The sequence below is a fragment of the Rhinatrema bivittatum genome, chromosome 8 (assembly GCF_901001135.1).
Source record: "Rhinatrema bivittatum chromosome 8, aRhiBiv1.1, whole genome shotgun sequence".
Taxonomy (NCBI): Eukaryota; Metazoa; Chordata; class Amphibia; order Gymnophiona; family Rhinatrematidae; genus Rhinatrema; species Rhinatrema bivittatum.
In genome coordinates, this window is record NC_042622.1 from 73,994,685 (window position 1) to 74,016,104 (window position 21,420).

Here is a 21,420-nt window from a genome sequence, read left to right on the forward strand (position 1 = left end):
GAGTTGTATTGCATACAATTTGGCTTGTTGTGTTGTCCAGTTCAGTTTTTGTCTGCAGGGTTTCTATTTACACTTTATGGTCTCTCTGTTAGGAATTTGGTGAGGGTCTGTCTGTGTTTGGCATGTCTGAACAAGATGAGGTGCTCTGCTAGCTTGTAGTTTCTGTGTGAGGATCTATAACAGCCTGGTTTCTTAATAGGAAGTGTACTGGTTTTTAGTGCCTGGTGTAATATTTGCAATGTTGCCTTTTCATAGGTAGGTTGAATGCTGGCTGCTGTTTGGGAATGGGTGGTTTAGTATATTGTAATTGTAATTCACTTTACTTGTGGCTTTCTGAGGGCCAAGCCTACACCTAACATGTTGCTATAGGCCTAAAACCATATTGGTTCCAAGTGCAGGGTTTACTAGAGGCATCACAGCAATGCATGTAAATATAATATACATGTTCTATTTCATTAATGTTATTGATGTATTTTACTGTATTTGCTTTTCCTCTGTAAACCGACATGATGTTTTTTCGAATATCGGTATAGAAAACCAAATAAATAAAAATAAAAATAAATAAATGTTGTAAGTGATATTTTTACCTCGGAATGTCCTTTTTCATGTAAAATCAGAGTAATCTTTGTGTGTCAGGGGGGGGGGTGGGGGGAAAGGTTACACCTAGTGGATTGGGGGCCCATTTCTGCATGATCCCCAGTCCAGGACTGATACTATAATGACTGGAGTAAATAAAGTTGAGAGCGGAAGAATGATCTCTGGGAACTGTGAATGAAAGTTCCTGGCACCAGGATCTCTGCACTAGTTCCAATTGTGTTGGAAACCCAAAGGAGCTGGAGGAAACTGCTGAGTAAAAATAAAACTCAAAAGCCCCTCCATTTAACAGTCTCCCAGCTCGTGGTGTCGTATGTTGGGCTCAGGATGAGGGCACACTTTTTCACTTGGCCAAAGGTGCCACATGGCCAGGCTACGACTCTGGATGAGTGGAGCTTGGGTTTATGGGTAGGGAGATAGGTAGTTAGATAGAGGGTGTTAAGGGGTGGATGGTTAGGGTCCTGGATCGGAGGGTCCAGACTTGGGCACCCCCAGTGCTTAGCTCACATTTTCTTTTTAGGCTTGGAGTCCTGAATCAGAATTGGAATAAAAGTTAATTCACATTTCTGGGGCTAATTTTAGCCTATGGTGCTGTCCCAGACCTGGGTGTAGTGGTCCACCCTGGACCTGGGAGACCAGACCCCTGCACCCAGTAACTCCAGCTCCAGGACATCACAGACTAACACTAGCCCCAGAAATATCAGTTAACTTTACTCTGATACAGGAGTTATTTTTCCAGTGTTAAAAAAACGTGTTAAGATTTCAGCTTTAAGGCCCCTCCCTGCATAAGGGAGTCATAGCTAATGCTTCATTAACATGGGATTTATACGGAGGAGCGCTAATTTGTCCACAGGTTTATTCTCATTTGTGTGTGCATTTTTAATGTTAAAATCCTTATTAAATTGGGAGTAAAGGTATGTGTACACAGACTAGTGTATCTTATTACATCAGTCCCAAAGGAAGAGTTTACCTTAGTGCTGCGTGAGTATAGGGGAGGAGTCATGGCCTAGTGATGAGAGCACCGGGCTATGAATCAGAAATCCTGGGATGTGAGTTTACTGCTCCCCCTGCCGCTGATTCCGGTTTTGGCTTTGAAATGCCTGATTTTACTGTTGGCTTATCCTTCACTTTAGACTTGCCGGGTGATAATTTGTAATCTTGGTTAAAAGTGCTGTGTCAGTCACTGACAATCAAACCTGTTGTCTGTTACTGGATGGGGGGGGGGGGGGGGGGTGGGCTTGTGGGCAGTTCCTATTGTTGGACTCTGGCTGATGTGCCCACCCAGGCGTTGAATTTAGAGGATGTTTGCAGCATTGTTTAAAATCCTCTTCTCTGTCTCTGGCAGGGACTCAAGAAGCCAAGTGTGGAGGAGATTGAGCATGCCAGGAATGCCATCTGCACACCCTCACTGTTCGGCAGCTCTTTGGAAGAGGTCATGCTGCGGCAGCGGGACACGTTTCCTGACCGCAGGCTGCCCTGGGTGCAGACGCAGCTCTCACAACAAGTCCTGGCGCTGGGTGGCGAGCGGACTGAAGGAATATTCCGGTGTGTTCTTTCACCTCAGCCACAAGCATCGCCTGCTCTCTATGCCCTGACAGTGAGAGAGAGAGTGGCAAAGCCATTACATAGTCCTAGAGAGAGACAGAAAGACAGACAGAGATGCAGCCAAATCTCTTTCACGTCCTGGTCTCTCTAATAAGTGACTGACACAGTTGCATGGCTTTTAGAGATGGGATGGGGCATTTGTGCAATGCACAGGGCTTCCAGTCCCTTCTAAGCATTTCTTCAGAATCACCTAAATACAAAAGATTTAGGAAGCTTCCATACTTCAAGGAGGTGCTCTAGGTTACAGATTTTTGTATCATTTACAAAAAAGAACATATTACCATCAAATCCTTCTGCAGGGTTGTTAATAAAGATATTAATAAATACCAGCTGGGGCATTTTCCTGGCAAAGCAGGAATGTGTACTAAAGTTAGCCCTATCCTCACTTCTCCTCCAGGCCTCACCTTATCTTACTTTTTCTTCTCTCACTTTCTTTTCTCTTCACTTCTGAATTTGCCTTCTTTCATTTATCAGTTCCTCCTTTCCTCTCTTCTCCACCTCCTTTGCTCCTTGTCCCACCACTGGTTTTTTCTCCTCCCTTCTTCCTTATTTCAGGTCTCTGTTTTCACCCCTGAATTGTGATGGTGCAATGCACATAGGGATTCTCCTGGTCCCATTGCTACTGACAGCAGCAGAAGTGGTTTTCTTGGGAATGATAGCCTGAAGCATGCGGTGCTGGGACTGAACTGCGCCTGGTTCATTTTCACTGGCTCTGAAAGCTCTTTCTCTGTGTGTTCAGAGTTCCCGGAGACATCGATGAGGTGAATGCACTGAAGCTGCAAGTGGATCAGTGGCGGATTCCAGACAATCTAGAAGATCCCACGGTTCCAGGTAAAGAGATGGCATTTTTTGGCTTTTCTATATGTCTGCCAGGTGTTCATCCAATCAAAGCTCTGGGTTGGAAGAATATTCTGTGTACAGTGTAGTCTCACATAGCAGGAATAATTAGAACCTCACAGTTGGCAACCCCAGCAGTGATACCGTCTGAGCCTTTGCCTTCAAATGTGGGGATCTCTTCCACAGGCAACTTTGCTTCTCTGGAACACCTTCTTGTATCTTGCTTGTTATAGTCTGAAGCAGCGTTTAGGATTTATGATCCAAGGGCCTAATGATCTGAGATTTGTTTTCAGTTTTTCCATTTGGCCTCCTGATCTGCATCTGCATTGGGGAAAATTAACTTTCTAGGCCACATATAAGTGTAAATCCCTCCTTATCAGGGAAAAACAACCAAGTTAAACTTGTTGCATTTAACAGAATAGATATATGTGAGGAAGAAATGGAAAACAAATTGGGACCTCTGAGCTACACTTTAATATAGCCAAACCTTGCTAATAAACTGCTAGCTTGTTTGATGAAGGCAACATCAGTATTTCACCATTACTGTGGTCCCCCCATTTTATTGCTTTGACACAATACGTCTCATTTATCAGGGGACGTCTTCCATTCTCTTTGGTAAAAGCTTTGATAAATTAAACCCCATGCCAAAGAAGATAAACAGTCACAGAAGACAAAAAGTGGCAGTCATTATATGTATTGCCAGCTAGGCAGATGATATAGATATGCATACTGAGAAGAAGTGATTAGATCTGCAGATGACACAAAATTATTCAAAGTAGTTAAAATACAAGTTCCTGAACATACCCAGATCAGTCCAGACCAGTGGGTTATTTATCCCTTCCAGCAGATGGAGTCAAAGAACAAAACTTTGAGGCAGTGCTACCTAACTGAGAGTGCTACCTGCAGGATCTCAGTATTTCTCTGACTCCAGCAGATGGTAGAGATGCACCTGCAGGCTGTTGGTTAAAAAAAAAAAAGAGAAATTTTTTGTTTTACAGTAGTTTTAGATTCCAGATTATGGATGCTTCCTGAGGTGCTGGGCATCTTCATGGGCCATCCCTCAGGTGGAGCCGGGCCTCCAGGGGGAGGTTGGATACCCCTGACTGGGTTCGTCCGCAGAGTACCGGATGGTTCAAAAGCCAGGGGGCCTGGCTCCCTCGACCCTCCAAGGCACCCTCTCGCCCTTCTTCCGCCGGACAGGGAAGTACCCACTTAATAAAGTTTCTTTAAGCTCCTTGTTTAAAAAAACCAAAAAAACCCAGATGTGAATAAGAAGCAGCAGAGCAGAGCTTAGCAGGAACTTCTGTGGCACAGGCCTAGTCAGCGGGAGCTGTCGGCCAGAGCCGGGAGGTGCAGGACTGAGTGACGGTCACCTGGCTGTTAACCCGGGGCTCCGGGGGTTCTCAGTCGATTGCACGCTAGTGCCGGGAGGGAACCACAGTGCCTCATTCCTTGTGTAGTCCTCTGCTCTGGTGGGGCTGACTGGACTGTCACCGTTCCTGGGAACTCCTCGGTGGGGATTGCATCCATTCCTCCTGGCGGCTCGGTGGGCCCGAGTCCGGTGCGCCAGAGTGCGATCAGTAGACATGGCGCCAAAGACTAAAATGGCCGCCTATTGTGCATGTGGCATGGTGGCAGCAGGTCTTAGATAGCGATTCCTCTGCCCGGCGTGCGTTTCGGGGTAGGATGGCCCCCTCGAGCCGTGCAGGAAATCATGGCAGGAGGTCAGCAGGGTCTGTTCCCGTTGCCACCGGGGAGTTTGTTTCTTGCTGGCATTCGCATCACTCCTTTGCCTTAGGCGCCTCTGCTACGCATCAGAGTTTTGAGTCTCATTCTGTTCTATGGTTTTCTCTTTATAGAACCCAACTCTTTTCCTGCCTAGATCCCTTTGTGGATAGGCTGCCTCACAGGCAAAAGGGACTGTATAGCACATCACATAATGTGGTAAGTTACATAGCTACTCTGATAATTCTCCCTTTCTTTCTGAATAGCATCTCTGCTGAAGCTGTGGTATCGGGAGCTGGAGGAACCCCTCATCCCTCAGCAATTTTATAAACAGTGCATCAGTAACTATGAGAACCCTGATGCTGCCGTGGCTGTGGTGCAGTTACTGCCTGAGCTGAACAGACTGGTCCTGTGTTACCTCATACACTTCCTCCAGGTACGTACCTTCTCTTCTGATTCTAGACAAAGGCTTCTCTCTGTCTGAGCATATTTTGTAAAGAAGGTTCTTTTCAGGATGGAATATCCTCTTCCTCCTGCTCCTTACCTCACTTTACATTCTCTAGATAAACCCCTGTGCTTCTCTGGAGTGGAACCCATCCTTGGGAACTTGAATAGATAATTGTAGTGCTCTCAGTGGCAACCTTTAGTATGTTTCTTTATGTCTTTAATAATGAGCAGCCCACTCTCAACCGGATTTTAGTTAAATATGTTCTGTCACCTGGAACTTTCAGTGCCATGAGCCACCAGTCCTAGAGGAGACAGACTCTGTAAATCTGTGCCAGTCTCCCGAGCTTGCCAATACACAGAGCCATCTAGTGACAACCCTATGTCAATGCACTAAGTCATCCAGTCCTAGTGATGAAAAGCTCTGTATCCCTGTAGTTATCTCATGAGCTATTCAGTCCTAGAGGTGACATGCCGTCACTGATAGTCATAGTTCCCTGCCTGCCTCTCCCCATTCTAGATCGTGATTCTCTTCCATTCTGCCTCACACCGCTGAGGCTCATGGTTTCTTCTCTGTGCTATCTCACCCTGCTGGGGATCATGGTTCCCTATCTGTCATGCCTCACCTCACTGGGGGGGTCATGGTTGGTCCAAACAATCATGCCTCACTCTTCCAGCAGTCGTGATTCCCTCCTGTCCTGTATCACCCCATCAGGGACTTGGTTCTCTCCTGCTACCCTCTGCTGGAGGGTCATGTTTCCCTCTTGTACTGCTGTACTCGGGGGGGTGGGGGGTGTCATGGTTCCTTATCTGACCTGCCTCATTCTGCCCAAGCTCATGTTTTCCTTTCTGCCCTGATTTGCTTTCTTACTATTACAGATTTTTGCGCAACCAGCTAATGTTGGCACAACCAAGATGGATGTGAATAACCTGGCAATGGTGATGGCACCAAACTGCCTGCGATGCCAGTCGGATGATCCCAGGGTTATTTTTGAGAACACACGAAAAGAAATGTCCTTTCTCAGAATGCTGATCGTGCATCTGGACACAAGTTTCATCAGGAGAATCCTCTGAGGCTAAGGAAGGAGCCATGCCTGCACCACGCTCTCTTCCGCTGCATCGTCTCTCTTTTTGTTTTAATTCCATTTTATTGTTAAGGGGGAGGAATTTTTAAGCTTTGGCAAATAGTTTGATTGTGTTGTAACTCTGTTGCCTTGCTGTGTCCAGCACTGTATATAATGACTGCATGGAAATTATCCAAAGGCACTTTTGCATAGAACTAGGACTTGGCAGGTGCATAGGAAGCATTGCGTGGTTACACCATGCCAGCTGGGAAAGAGCCACTGCTTGCTGGATTCTCTTCTAAGAAAGCCATAAAGAGCTGTGCAGAGTTGGTGAGGTTCTGACTCCATTCTGTGGCAGGCACAGGGCACTTTGGGAGCACTGTGAAGGAGCAGTGAGTAGTGGGGGAGATAACAGCCCCCTCTACCTGCCTGTGGGGACATGATGAATCTCCTTTAGCATGCTTGGGCACGCTGTCAGTGCAAACTTCACTACTTTTGACTCTTTTTGTGACAGTTTTGTGTAATGTACAGATTTCTGCATTAAAATAATTTACAAAACAGGCTTTTTTTTTTTTTGATTAGACTAAAATGAGCACAAAAAAAAGATGATGTTGACCCATTATTGTTATATCCTGGTCCTCATTTTACTGCAGTCTTGATCATATTCTTGTGATCTATGTGCTGCAGTTCACATTTCATACTGTTCCTCCTTCTCATACCTCAATCCTCTTGGGGCAGCAGGCCACATCATACCCCAGTTGTGGTAGTGTTGCAAGCTTCACTGCTATTATTAGCTGATGAGTCTGTGCTCTGAGATGTCTCGGTCTCCAGTGTGAGGATGCTGCTAGCAAGTCCCAGCTGTACAGTACTGCAAGCAGTATATGGCTGTCAGCAGTTAGCATCAGGAATGGCTGCTGGTTAGTGCTTGGTCTCTGCCTGTTCCTAAAATCACAGTGATTCGTGCTATCCATTTTACCATTCTTCATACTCTCATGCAAAGCTGGATAAATACCATTCAGTCACGAATATATAAATACATGCACTTAGAGGCAGCTTATGAGTAAGTGCATTGGTCTGATGGCCACCAAAGTAAAGAGATGAGAGATGTAAAAAGTTAGAAAACTGAGAGCGGAGAATGATGGAGGGAAAGTAGAGAAGGCCAGGGTGGGAAAGGGGAAGAGTGGAAAAGGTACTGGGTCAGGGGAGTGAGAGCAAATGGAGGGTGGGAACAGTGATAAAAGTGTTGATGGTACCACACATCTTTTGAGCCAGTTTTTTTTTTTTTTTGCAATGTCAGAACATACACATAGCACTGGATAACAGTACAATTCATGCTTACAAACCAGAGTAGCATACATCATCCCAGCAATGTACAGTACCTCCTATTTTGAATTAAAGAACTTCCAGTAGGGGCCCCAGATCTTGTCATATAACACCACATTATCTCGTAACATAAAGATTAATTTCTCGATTAATGCCACAGAATGGACCGGAGCTCTCCGGTCCTCCAGAGTGGGTTTGGTAAATATCAAAAATTGCTGATACAGCTGATAGTAGCATAGTAGATGATAGGAGAAAGACCAACTAGCTCATCCAGTCTGCATGTTTTTTCCATCCACACTGTTAACAATAAATCCCAACGGCCAGCCATGACTGTATGAAAGATACCACTTCCTTATCCAGGACGGTTTTTGTTGTCTTCCTTCTTAGTACTCAAACATCTTGGGGAGGTGAGCATACAACAGCATCAGTTTAGTTCACATCCAGTTACCTTTCTTTTCCAAGTCAAATCTGTTACCCAAACATCCAGCTTTCTAGGTCCTCTGCACAGTCTGCTAAACAGACCTGGCTATGTGAAAGCCTGCATTTCTGCTAGGACTTCTAGCTATTAAAGTATTTTACTTGCAGCCTACCATAAAGATCCAGATGCTAATTTAAATCTAGTTTCCCTGTGTAGGTTATCAGTCAGATCTAAGTGTTAATTTAATTCTATTATAGCAGCCTATATCTATATCTTGTGCTTGTCTCTTTAAACAAGTTTAGATACTGATGATCTTTCTGAGCATGCACGAAAATTCCCACACAATTGCTCTGTGTGAATCTCCTCAAGTTATTTTTTTCCATCAATAAATAGGCAGAATTAGCAATTACATGTGGGTGAGGACATTTGGCGGCACTGAACAGACTCGTCTCTCCAAGCTAGTAGTTTTGAGCTCTATTGAGCATGTGCCAGTGTTGTCTCATGATCCTCTTCTTTCATTTTTGGTGTGAGCAAAAGCACAGACATGTAGTCAGTCTCTCCTCATACTTTTTTCTCTAATCTTTTAAAATCTGAAATACTCTATCTCAGTATATTCTTTTATAGTTGCTTCGCTACCTCTGCAGCACCCACAACAGCATTTTTCATTGTTACAACAAAAAACACCTTTTTCCACAGGCTTTGCTTCCTCAAAATGTTATTTGATTTGCATTATTTCGGGAGTGGAGGAGTAGCCTAGTGGTTAGAGCAGTGGGCTACAAACCTGCTGTCGCTCCTTGTGACCTTGGGCAAGTTATTTTACCCTCCATTGCCTCAAGTACAAACTTAGATTGTAAACCCTCTGGGGATAGGGAAATACCTATAGTACCTGAATGTAATCCAGTGCTGTGAAAAGTGGAATATAAATCTAAATAAATAAAATAAAAATATTAATGAGCTGATTACTATGCATTTGTATGCTAATCATCTCATTTCAATACCTTGCATTATCGCCATGTTAGGCCATTTACCCCACAACAAACAGCCTAATGTGGTTGTAGGACATTTTACAATAGAAAGTTGTGCATATGCTGATCCAAAAAAAAGGAGATATTACAGATGTTAACTTATCGGTTAATGCCACCCTGTGGCTTCTGTTATTACTTTAATTTGGTGTATTGCTTGCTGGGTAATACAACATGGCATCAATTCACTAGCAGCTTTTAGTTGTCTTTATTTCTACATATTAAACATTCACTTGGCACAATGCTGCTGGAGACTGTTGGTGACTAAGATTTAATGCTAAAAAATGTAAGACCATACATTTGGGTTGTAGTTTTGTGCACAAAATATGAGTGGGATAGGCAGGGGAGTGATCACATCTAATTATCTTAAAGTGGCCAAACAGATAAGGTAACAAAAAAAGCCTGACTGATGCTTCAGTATAGAAGGAGAGGAACAGCCAGCATAAAAAAGGGGATGATATAGCCTCCCTGTAAGTGCTTGGTGAGTCCTCATTTATACCTCCAAAGAATACTGTAAATAACCAGGAACCATGAAATGAGGATGTAGACCAAGGAATAATCTAAGGAAGTATTTCTTACAGAAAGTGTGATGGATGCAAAGAACAGCCTCCCAGTAGAGGTGAAGACAAGGTCAATAAATGGCAATCAAGAAAGCATGGGACAAGTATAGGGGATCTATCAGGGCGAAAAGAAATGATAAATCTAAGCTAGAGATGTGGATGGGAAAACTCGATGGGTTGTCTACACTTCATCGCTTGGCATGTGCTATGTTTTTATGAGACAGAGTACTACCTATACTCTGCGGACTGCAGAATTTGCGCAGAATTCCCCCTTCCCGCAGATTTCCTCCCTCGTCGCCCTTCCCGCAGATTTCCACCGTCGCCTCGCCGATTTCCTCCCTCGCTGGAAGAGGATTCAAAACCGGAAGGACAGTAGCCATCGCGGGACAGGCAGAAAATAGCAGAGGAGACCCTGGCATGCCGTGAATGTTCGTGGCGAAGATGAAGGCCCGGTGGACTGTTCACAGTGAAAAGGGAAGGCCCCCGTGTGCCGTGAACGGACTGTGCTCCGCTCAAGGCGAAAATGAGAGGCCCCCGTGTGTCGCGAACGGCGCGCCCGGGCCTTCATCTTCGCCGCGAACAGAGCGCGTCCCGCAGCATGCCGGTGAGAGAGAATGTGTATGTGAGAGAGGGGAGGGTGACAGACAGCATGGTTGGTAAGAGGGGGTGGGGAGGGTGAGAGAGCAGGAGGGTGTGAGATATTGGGAGGTAAGAGGTGGGTGGGGGGATGCTTGAGTGGAAGGTGAGGGGAAGGTGAGGGGGGGGGAGGGTGACAGAGCAGGAGGGTGAGAGCATGGGAAGTAAGAGTGGGGCTGGGGGTTGCTTGAGTGTGGGTTTCAGAGAGAGGGAGCCTATATGAGGAGATTGTGAAGGAGTGTGTATGTGTGAGAGATTGTGTATGTGTATTAGAGAGAGGGAGCATGTGTGTGAGGGAAGGGGGGACAGAAGGAGCCTGTGTAAGGGGCAGTACTGAGAACAGGGTCAAAGTCTGGGACAGACTATAGAGTGGAAGGGGTTGAGCCTAGAGGTGAAGGGGAGAGATATTGGCAGGTGGAGGAGTTGGGGCCTGAAAGGGCAAAGTGGCCAGGGGAGTAGGGAGAGCAAGTGGAAGGGACACTCTTACAGTGAATTTCTAGGGAAATTCTGCTCAAAATATTTAAAATTCTGCAACTTTAAGTAGCAACTTTTTTCTGTAATAATTTAAAATGTAATTACTTAAAGACTGTCATGTAAATTGTGTTGTTTTGACCAATATAAAGTTTGCAGAATTTTCAGTTTTTTTGAGCAGAATTCCCTCAGGAGTATATCTACTATAATAAGGTTGTTCGAATGCAAGATATTTCCCAGTTTTATTCATGAATATATTATCATCACTGATTTTTTTTCCTTAGTTTATGTTTATTTTCACTCTTAGATGCTTAGCTCTATCGACACCCATCCATGACTCAACTTCGTAATAACTATCTCATTTTATAAATGAGCAGTTACATCACAGTCCATTTCCGCCCCATTTATTAAAGCAAAGGAAAGTGACATCACGTTTCCCTCCCCGGAAGCAGAAGGCTGTACGCGCACAACAGCCCCGAGAGGGCACCTTGCAGCTTCCGTCGAGCCGTCAATGACGTCCGCAAGCTTGTTACTCCGCCCCTCGTGGTTGCGGTCAGCTTCAGACATCGAGATCCGACAGCGGCAGTGGCTTAGGATACAGGCCGTAGCATAGACATGCCATCCGAGTGGTTGCCCAAGCATGGGCGAAGCTTCGGTGAGTCCGATTCTGTCTTGGCTGTGGGTTCAGGCCCGTCTGATCCGGTCAAGGGAAACCAAAACTAAAAAAGGGATTTTACCACCTGCTGATAAATTTTGGAATCTGATCCTTATAGTATCATCCTGTATGTCTCTGTTTCTTGGCTGTTGCAAGCTCTTCTGGCACGGAAGTTATGTGACTTCTTTTGTTACAGGTTAGGGAAAAGCTATGCTCCTTCTGGACAGCATCCTTCTAGGCATGTTGCTATGAAATACTTTTCAGATTATCTAGTCTTCTCTGAATTTTTATTAACAGAACAACTAGTGGCAACTTGATTTGCCTTTTAACGGATGTGAGGGGACACTCGGCTTCAGCTCCTGGCCACACACCGGGTCATGTGACGCCTCATCCAGAACACAGCCAATGAGCTGGCGGGCGGGGGGGTCGCGTGCCGACGTTACCACGTCCCGACATCACGTACGTAGGATGAGCAATCCCTTGGATACCCATTTATATGTGTAAAATAAGATACAAGTAATGGAGGGATGTGTGATTTGGCATGTGTGTTGCCAGGATAAACTCTAGATAGGAAGTACAAAATTGGCGGCACTGAACAGCTCTCACTTTAACTCAAGATCCCTTTCCTAAGACCGCGAAAGGAAAATAAATTGGTAGCCTAACTATAAGATCTTAGGGATTCAAATTGGCCCCTTTCCCTTTTTATCTAACCGGTTCCGCTCAAGTCTTTGAAAATAAATCTTTAGATGCTGAAATTCTGAAAAGTTATGTCTGGTTAGAGGTGAAGAAGAGTTGAGACCAGGAATTTCGGGGGGTATAAAACTATCTTTGTTTTTATTTTTTACATCACTTTTATGTCTGTTTTATGAAGTTGTATAATTATATTTATTGCTTTGTTATATAATTTGCTTGTTATCCACTTTGTAACTCAGTTTGGATATAAAGGCGGAATATCACAAACATCCACTGCTTAAAAATTAAAGGACAAGTTATTCCTATTTAAAAGTCTCGGGTGCCCATATCATTATAAGGACTGTAACAGAATCGAAAATAGATAAATTCACCTTCCCTTTTGTAAAGTTTTGTATTTTCAGATATGTTTTGCTAGAGTGAGAATGCTTATTGTGGAGAGAGTGTTCATCTGTTTATTTGCATCAGTGTACAGTTGAAGGTGCACATGCATAGCCATGCATCCTTTCTCTAGTGGTAGTACATGTTGCACGTGAGGCAGCACAGGACTGGGGAGGAACAACAGAAGTCTGTGTTGCTGCCCCTGCTTCCTGTCCCCATCCCTGCGGCAAATTTTGGGGGAGAGTCCTCCTCAACCCTGCTGAACTTGTAAGTTAAAGGAAACTTGTGAGTCAAATGAAATGCACTGCTATGCAATGCTTCTAGCATGCTCTTTATAACTTGTCATTAGAGGAGGATAAAAAAGATGGAGAAAAGAAAGGAAGGACATAACGGGTGAACAGTCTTTTTGCCCCAGGATCATATTAATGGCTCTTCCCTGGATCACGGGCTAGTTTCTTCTCCTATCCCTCTGGAGTGAGCATCTGAGGAGCAGAGTGGTGGGGAGGGGAAGAGGGGGCCCAGGCTCTTCTCATCCTGATCTCATCACCACTGCTGTCCCTCCCTCCCTTTCCATACAATGACACACAGCCATGCCTCTGGGAACATTCATCCCACCTAGCCTGGAAATATGAGCATAAATAAGGCTATTTCTCATTGGTAAGATGGTGTGAGTATGTCTTGTGTTCCTCAGCCAGATGGCGTTCAGGGCTGGGTGTTCTGAAAGTACAGATGTATGGCCTTGTGGGAGAAGGGGAGGTATCAGCAGTGTCCGCTGGAGGTAGTGATGAAGTGCTCATTGGCTTTTCTTGGGAGTTGCAGCCTCCCTCTATTGAGAAATGGATTCTGGGCCAGAAGCCATTGTGCTGTCGTATTCTGCACAAAAGAAGAAAGGCCGGATTTGTCTTACAGGCTGTAGACGGCCCACCTCTAGCTTAGATGCAGCCATACCCTAGTGGTGGTGTAATCCCTGCAACAAAAAAAGGAAAACAGTAAATGCTGATAAGGTTCCTTACAGCAGTGATTTTTAATTTTTCATGATTACTGTACCTCTTTGAAGAGATATTTTTTTTTCCCATTTAAATTTTTATTGACACAAATGCAATACAAAAACAAAAGTACATGACAGAGCAGCATAATAACAATAAGTAACAAATGTAGAAAAAGTAACTTGCTCCACATATTCTGGTAACTAGAGAGTGCCATACGTTTTCTTTCCCCTGTCCCTCCCATCCCACCCGAATCCTCCCCCCCTTCCGAGGAGTACCAGTTAGCAATTAGTCAACAACAGGTATAACATTTAGAACAGTAACAATAATACTGTAGCGAATACACCATTATATAGATAACAATTGTTCGCGAGCAGCTCAGTACCGCCCTTCGCAAGCAAATAAGCATTGTATAACGTCTATCAATCAATCAGTCCCCCAATGTTCGAGAACCCGATGCCTCCATTATTTGCTGGAAAAGCCATTACTCCTTGACTGGTGATGCCTCGCCAGCCCACAGTTCATAGCAGCCCCATATTTTTGAAAAATTGTGCATGGTTTTATTCTTATATGCTGTAACTTTCCCCAAAGTATGCATCTGTATAAGTTGTTGTTGTACCTCCGCCAGAGATGGTATGTAAGGGGTTCTCCATTTTCTGGCTATGGCACATCTCGTTGCTGTCACCACATACTTAATAAAATAATTGTAGTATTTATTATTGGTGGTAGTGTCTTCATTTAAGAGAGCTTGGGGAGGTGTGAGGTGTACGTCCTGTCCAAGTACCATGGATATCCAGGTTGCTATGGCGGACCATAAAGTTTGTATGTGAGGACATTCCCAACATAAATGAAAAAAAGTTCCTAGTTTCTGACAGAGTTTCCAACATAAAGGAGAGGATGTTGGTGACATGTGATTCAGTTGCGTCGGAGTAATATACCAACGGAAATATAATTTATAGCCATTTTCTATATGCAATACCGAAATCAAGCCTTTACGAAGTTGATGATAAAGTCGCGTCCAATCCTCGGGGAGCCATCCTAGTTGTAAGTCACGCTCCCAAGCTTGTATGTGAGATGCCCACAGAGAGATTTTCCCCGAGAGTAGGCCATAAAGCCTGGTGATATATTTACCAGCCTTATCAGCATTGCGGCATAGAAGTTCAAAGGGAGACATGCCCCCTACCAGATCTGCCTCCACTTTATGATGAAGGAAGAAGTGACGAATCTGTAGGTATTGAAATACGTCGGATGGTTCTAGTTGAAAACGGTCACTCAAAGTGGAAAAAGACAAGAAACCACCAGGTTCCCAGAGATGTGCCATTTGGGAGATGCCTTTGTCGATCCATGTAGAAAACGCACGCCGATTCTGTGCAGGAGTAAAAGCCTTAAGATGTAGAAATTGTGTGCTATGAAAGAAAGTCTTGCGGCCCACCAAAACCGTTTTCCAGAAGTTCCATATCTGTAAGGTTGAATGAACTGTGGAGGGAATTTCTGGCAGCGCCCTCCAAGCAGCACGCTGTTGCCAAAGCAAGGCTGTTAGGGGAGAGTTGCCCATGATCGCTTGTTCCAACTGAACCCACGGCTTTTTTCGTTTGGTTTGGTGCCACTCAACAGCTGCCTTAAGTTGTGCCGCCCCTTGATAGTGTTGTAGGTTCGGCAATCCTAGGCCTCCTTGTGTTTTGGGTAGGTACAGGGTTTCTCTCGCTATGCGTGGTTTCTTGTCCTGCCACAGGTATTTATTAATTCGAGCTTGCCATTTTTTGACTAGTTTGGAAGGCAGCACTAGGGGGAGAGTTTGTAGCAGGTATAGTATACGGGGCATAACATTCATTTTAATAACTGCTAGACGGCCTAACCACGAAATATGGTAACGGTCCCATTCTTCCAGGTCCTTGTAGATTTTTGTCATCAGGGAGGGATAGTTGCTCCGATATAAATCGCAAGCCTGGTCAATATAAATACCCAAATATTTTATTTTGGTCTTAGCCCATCGAAATGGAAAGCCTGATTGCAGAGGGGGTATGTCTTCCAGAGGAACTGTCACATTTAGGAGTTCTGATTTGTCCCAGTTTATTTTAAAACCTGAGACAGCACTAAACATCGTAAGTTCTGCAGTAATAACCCGAAGTGAGGAGAGCGGGTCCGTGATAGTGAATAAAATATCGTCGGCGAAGAGGGATAATTTTGAAGAAAAATCCCCCACTTTAATTCCTTTTATATCTGCGTTAGCGCGAATCCGGTGTGCGAATGGTTCCAAAAATAGTGCAAAAAGTAATGGGGATAGCGGGCATCCTTGTCTAGTTCCTCGTTCTACGTGAAAGGGTTGTGAATAGCCTCCGTTGATTTTTAGACACGCTGTAGGGAAATCATAGAGTTTCATTAGCCATCTAATAAAGCGTTCCCCCAGGCAAAAGGCTCGCAGAGTTTGAAACAGGAAAGGCCAGTGAACGAAGTCAAATGCCTTTTCAGCATCAAGTGCTAAAAGAACCATAGGTGTGTTAGTCGATCTGGCCCACCACATTGAATTCACCGTTTTTCGAACGTTGTCCGATGGTATGAAACCAGATTGATCTGCTTGTATCAAATCAGGAAGGTATACGTTGAGACGGTTAGCGAGAATTTTAGCCATGATTTTCATATCAAGATTTATGAGTGAGATTGGGCGGTAGGAACCACACACTGTGGGATCCCTGCCTGGTTTCGCTATGAGTAACCCCAGCAAGATTGGCATCTCTAGAAAAAGAATGTGGCCCCTGCAATGAATTGAAAAGAGAAACCAATAGCGGGATGATTGTGGAAGCAAATTTTTTGTAGAAAGAGGCCGTAAATCCATCTAATCCCGGTGACTTCCCATTTTTCAGGGATTTGATAGCCCATTGTACTTCAGCTGGGGTAATGTCTTTATCCAGAATTTTTTGTGAATCCATGCTGATCTGCGGTAGAGTAATGCCCGCTAGATATTCATCAATCGCTTGAGGTGGCGTCTGAGAGTCCGCCTTATAGAGATCAGAATAAAAGCGGAGAAATCGCTGGCGGATATCGGAGTTGGAGGTTAGCATTCGTCCCGACTCGTCTTTTAGTTTGATGATGTTATTTTGGGTTTGCTTTAATTTGAGCTTGCGAGCCAATTGTCTACCAGCCTTATTTCCTCCTTCATAATGTTGCTGTTGAAGAAGTTCAAGCTTACGAGCTATTTGTGCAGCCTCCAGTTCTTCCAAATGGTGGCGCAGCTGATCCATCTGGACAAGGATTTCTGGTGCTCCTGACTGAAAATGGGTGTGGCCCAGCTGTTGTAATCGATTGAGCGTATCCATTTTGTCCTTGAGCCGTTGTTTTTTAATAAAAGACCCCCGTGCAATTAGCCTTCCCCGTATGACCGCTTTAAGACAGTCCCATAAAGTCGTCGGGGATATGTCGTCCGTCCGGTTCAGACTTAAATAATCCTGGATATCATGTTGCAGTTGGGTACAAAAGTCAGTATCCTCCAGCAAGCTATCGTTAAGTTTCCAGAACTGTCGCCCACGGTCATATGCTGTGAGGTCGATTTTCAGGGTGACAGGGCTGTGATCCGACCAAGTAATTAGTCCAACTTGCGGCTGTGATATCAAATTAGCACAGCTCTTGTCAGCTAGTAGATAGTCAATTCTTGAATATGAATTGTGGGCTCTGGAGAAGTAGGTGTATTGCCGTTGCGTGGGGTGCCATACCCTCCAAGTATCCAATAGGCCATGCTGTTTCAGAAACTGATGAAAGATTTTTCGTTCCTTGGAACCGGATGGGGACGAGCCTTGTGAGTTATCTAGGCGGGGATTGTTCGTTAAATTGAAGTCTCCCCCCACCAGTAAGTGGCCTTCAGCGCAATGTTCTAGCAATTGTGACACTTTGTGAAGAAAGAGTCCCTGAGCCGAGTTGGGGGCATAAATGTTAAGGAGTGTAAAAACCTCTCCTCCGATGGCAATAATGAGAATTACGAATCTCCCCTCAGGATCTGTGATGCATAATCGTTCTTCAAAGATTAAATCTTTGTGGATTAGAATTCCCACACCCAAATACTTGTGCGACAGGGGCCGTGAAGCCCAGTATTGCTTTGGATAGTCCATTTTTTGTAGTAAACGTTCGAATCTACGCTTGAGATGTGTTTCTTGAAGAAGCGCAATAGTGGTATGGTGGAGCGCAAGCTCAGAGTAGAGGCTTTGGCGTTTAAATGGTGAATTGAGCCCCTTAACATTAAGGGACAGGACATTTATAGATGTCATTGGGATATATCAGTAATTAATATAGAGAAGACGTTCTAGCTTGAGAGGTGTGAACAGGCGATAGGTTACAACCGCTGGCAGTGAACAGGCTCGAAAGCCAGCTGCGTCGGACATATTGGTGTGCAATACAGGTAAACAATTTAAATCCTGAGTATTAATAACATGTTTAGCGTATAACATTGCTTGAAAACAGTATCTGGTCTCCCCGACTCCCCCTGCTTTCCCTTCCCAGTTACAGCACATTCCCCCAAAGGAAAGATGCTGTGTATTACGTGCGAGGGAAACGTCCACTTAACAGAAGGCATACCCCCAGACAGCCAACTCATAACAACTTCAAAGGTAAACTTCAGAAGAATTTCTCCTTTTTCTGTTCCACAATCCCAGATAGTATTGTAGAGCGTAATCACTAGTGCCCCCCTTCACGGGAATCCTGTGGGAAAAAGCAATGGAAATGTGCAAACATTATATAAGTCTCTTTGCAATACAGGTCCCGTTAGCAGGGTAAAAAGGATATACAAAATGCATCATAGGGGAGCTTTACTAGCTTTCCCAGAATCCGGGTTGCGCTGCAGGCGCTTGTCTCCTCTTGTTACTCTTTGCCAGCGCGGTAGTTCTTCACGCCTAGTAAGATTTTTGACTGCTGCAGGGGCATCATCTATGCCCACGTAGCCTGCATTCTTTAATATATGCGAGGCCTCTGCCACAGTTTTAATGCGATGAGTTTCACCCTTCAGAGCAAAGCTAAGACCAAAGGGGAACAGCCAACGGTATCTGATGTTATCTTTTCTCAATGCCCCTGTGATATGTCGAAACTCCTGCCGCTTCCGGATCGTGATAGGAGATAAATCAGCAAAAATCATGATTTCGTGGCCACTCCAGAGCCAGGTTGCTTGTTTTCTAGCTATAGCAGCTATGGCTTCCTTAACCGGGAATTCATGGAAACAAGCCAGGATATCTTTAGGTTTATTAGAGTTCCTGGGACCCATCACCCTATGTGCTCGTGCCAATTTCACAGTTGCAGCTGATTGGGAGGGTTGGCTATTTTCCCCTTCTGTAAGAAGCATGGTACAAATTTGTGAGACTACTGTGATGCAGTCCTGATAGTCTGGCGTTTCGGGTATTCCACGGAACCGCAAATTGTGACGTCGGGAGCGGTTCTCGAGGTCCTCAACCTTTTCATTGAGGATATCAACTTCTACCTGCAGCTCAGTAACAGATTCGCGATTAGTTTTAATGTCGACACTATTCGCCTCTGCCCGCGTCTCCACTTCAAAAATGCGGCGGCCATTTTCTGCAATTTCCCCCCTTATGTCCTCAATCAAGTTCATTATGTCAGTGGTTTGGGTTAAAATATCATTTTTAAGCTCGGCGAGCCACGCCTTCATTTCAGCGCGGTTCGGGGGCTCACTGTCATCTGGATGCCGTTCTTCCTCCTGAGCAGCCAGCGCGTTGATGTCTGTGTCTTCGGGCGCCATGTTCCCAGGAGCAGGCTCAGCGATCTCCACGGCTTTTTTATAGGAGTATTTTTTAAAGTCTATAGTTTTTCGCCTCACCGACATCAGATGAGTGGGGGGATGCAGCACTGTGAATTGCAGGGAAAATCGCTTGCTAAAGAAGGAGATTTTAAAAGTTTTTGGTGGCGATCTGAGGGAGCTCTTAGTTCAGGCGGCCATCTGCCAAGATGACGTCACTTCCCCCCCTTTGAAGAGATATTTTATGGAACTTCTGATTCATAAATATTCAAAAGTTATTGTAAATACTTACTATACTTTTGTTACCTATCAACCTTGATATTAAGGGCTCTTTTCTGCTTTCATTTTGTCTGCTTCTGTTTCCTGGTTTTCCTTTTCTCTTTCCAAGTAGAGGGACTCAGAAAAAGCATCTTGGCTGCAGGACTAAAGCAGAGACAGCAGGCACCATAGAGGACAGTTAAAGTTCCTGAACCTACATTTCCTCCAATCTCTGTGTAGGCTTCATTTCCAAACAGAAAAGTCAAGAGAATAGGGAGACAGTTGTGGGAACATAAGAATTGCCATACTGGGTCAGACCAAGTGGTCCATTAAGCTCGGTATCTTGTTTCCAACAGTGGAAAACCCAAATCGCAAGTACGCAAACATTAACTAAATCTCAAGCTATTATTGCTTATTAATTAAAAGCAGTTTGTGGATTTTTCCTCTAGGAACTTATCCAGGCCTTTTTTAAACCCAGTTACAATAATTGTTGTAACCACATCCTCTGGCAGTGAATTCCAGAGCTTAACTATACTCTGAGTGAAAGAATTTTCTTTAAGTTTGTTTTAAATGAGCTACTTGATTACTTCATGGAGTGCCCCCTAGTCCTTCTATTACCTGAGTGAGTAAATAAAATCTTTTACATTAACTTTTTCAAGACTTTTCATGATTTTGTAGACCTCAATCATCTCTTCTTAAAACTGAACAGCCCGAACTTCCTTGGCCTTACCTCATAGGGCAATCATTTCATGCCACTTATTTTGGTTGCCCTTCTCTGCACTTTCTCCAGTGCAACTATAATCTTTTTTGAGATGCGGCGACCAGAATTGTACACAGTATTCAAGATGCAGTCTCACCGTGGAGCAATACAGAGGCATTACGACATCCATCGTTTTATTTGCCATTCCCGTCTTAATTCCTAACATTGTTTGCTTTTTTGATTGCCACAGCACACTGAGCTGATGATTTCAATGTATTATCCACTATGAAGCCTAGATCTTTCTTGGGTGGTAACTCCTAAGATAGAACCTAACATTGTGTAACTAGAGCAAGGGCATATTTTTCCCTATATGCATCACTGTGCACTTGTCCACATTAAATTTCATCTACCATTTGGAAGCCCAATCTTCCATTCTCGCAAGGTCCTCCTGCAATTTATCACAATTCGCTTGAGATTTAACTACTCTACATAATTTTGTGTCATCCGCAGATCTGAGCACCTCACTCATCGTACCCCTTTCCAGATCATTTATAATTATATTAAAAATCACTGGTCCAAGTACAGATCCCTGAGGCAGTCCACTGTTTACCTTTTTCCACTATGAAAACAGACCATTTAATCCTACTCTCTGATTCCTGTCTTTTAACCATTTTATAATCCACAAAAGGACATTGCCTCCTATCCAATGACTTTTTAGTTTTCTTATAAGCCTTTCATGCAGGACTTTTTCGAACGCCTTCTGAAAATCCAAATACACTACATCTACTGGTTCCCCTTTGTTCACATGTTTGTTCATTCCTTCAAAAAAATGAAAGAGATTTGTGAGGCAAGACTTCCCTTGGGTAAATCCATGCTGGTTGTGTCCCATTAAACCATGTCTATCTAATTGTTTTGTGATTTTATTCTTTGTGAATCGGAAATGACTCGGTACACTTACCAATTTATATCATTTACAAACTATGTTACCGACCCTAAATTGGCACCTATGTAACTTAAAAGACGTTAGCCTCATTTTATGTGCCTTGATGTAAACCGTTGTGAAGGTTCCCACCAAACGACGGTATAGAAAAATTGTTAAATAAATAAATAAATTATAACAGTTTCCACTATTTTTCCTGGCACTGAAGTTAGGCTCACTGGTCTATAGTTTCCCAGATCACCCCTGGAGCCCTTTTTAAAAATCGGGGGTTACATTGGCCATCTTCTAATAATCTTCAGGTACAACAGATGATTTTAATGATAGGTTACAAATTAATTGAAATAGGTCTGAAATTTCATTTTTTTCGTTCTTTCAGAACCTTG

General features: G+C 44.1%; 2 protein-coding genes across 3 annotated transcripts in view; both read left to right on the top strand.

Annotated features, from left to right (window-relative positions):
- Window positions 1-6,846, top strand: part of LOC115096919 (rho GTPase-activating protein 39-like) — a 156,078-nt gene extending 149,232 nt beyond the window's left edge. The window contains exons 7-10 of the mRNA XM_029612210.1: window positions 1,940-2,139; window positions 2,939-3,030; window positions 5,028-5,197; window positions 6,085-6,846. Of these exons, the coding sequence (XP_029468070.1) occupies window positions 1,940-2,139; window positions 2,939-3,030; window positions 5,028-5,197; window positions 6,085-6,279 (657 nt within the window). The 3' untranslated portion in view covers window positions 6,280-6,846. The remainder of the gene's footprint in view (window positions 1-1,939; window positions 2,140-2,938; window positions 3,031-5,027; window positions 5,198-6,084) is intronic.
- A 4,301-nt stretch (window positions 6,847-11,147) lies between these two features.
- LOC115097963 (E3 ubiquitin-protein ligase Itchy) overlaps window positions 11,148-21,420 on the top strand; it is a 278,895-nt gene continuing 268,622 nt past the window's right edge. The window contains exon 1 of one of the 2 annotated variants that reach the window (XM_029614171.1): window positions 11,148-11,354. In XM_029614171.1, the coding sequence (XP_029470031.1) occupies window positions 11,340-11,354 (15 nt within the window). In that variant the 5' untranslated portion in view covers window positions 11,148-11,339. The remainder of the gene's footprint in view (window positions 11,355-21,420) is intronic. The other variant, XM_029614172.1, reaches the window with a different exon arrangement.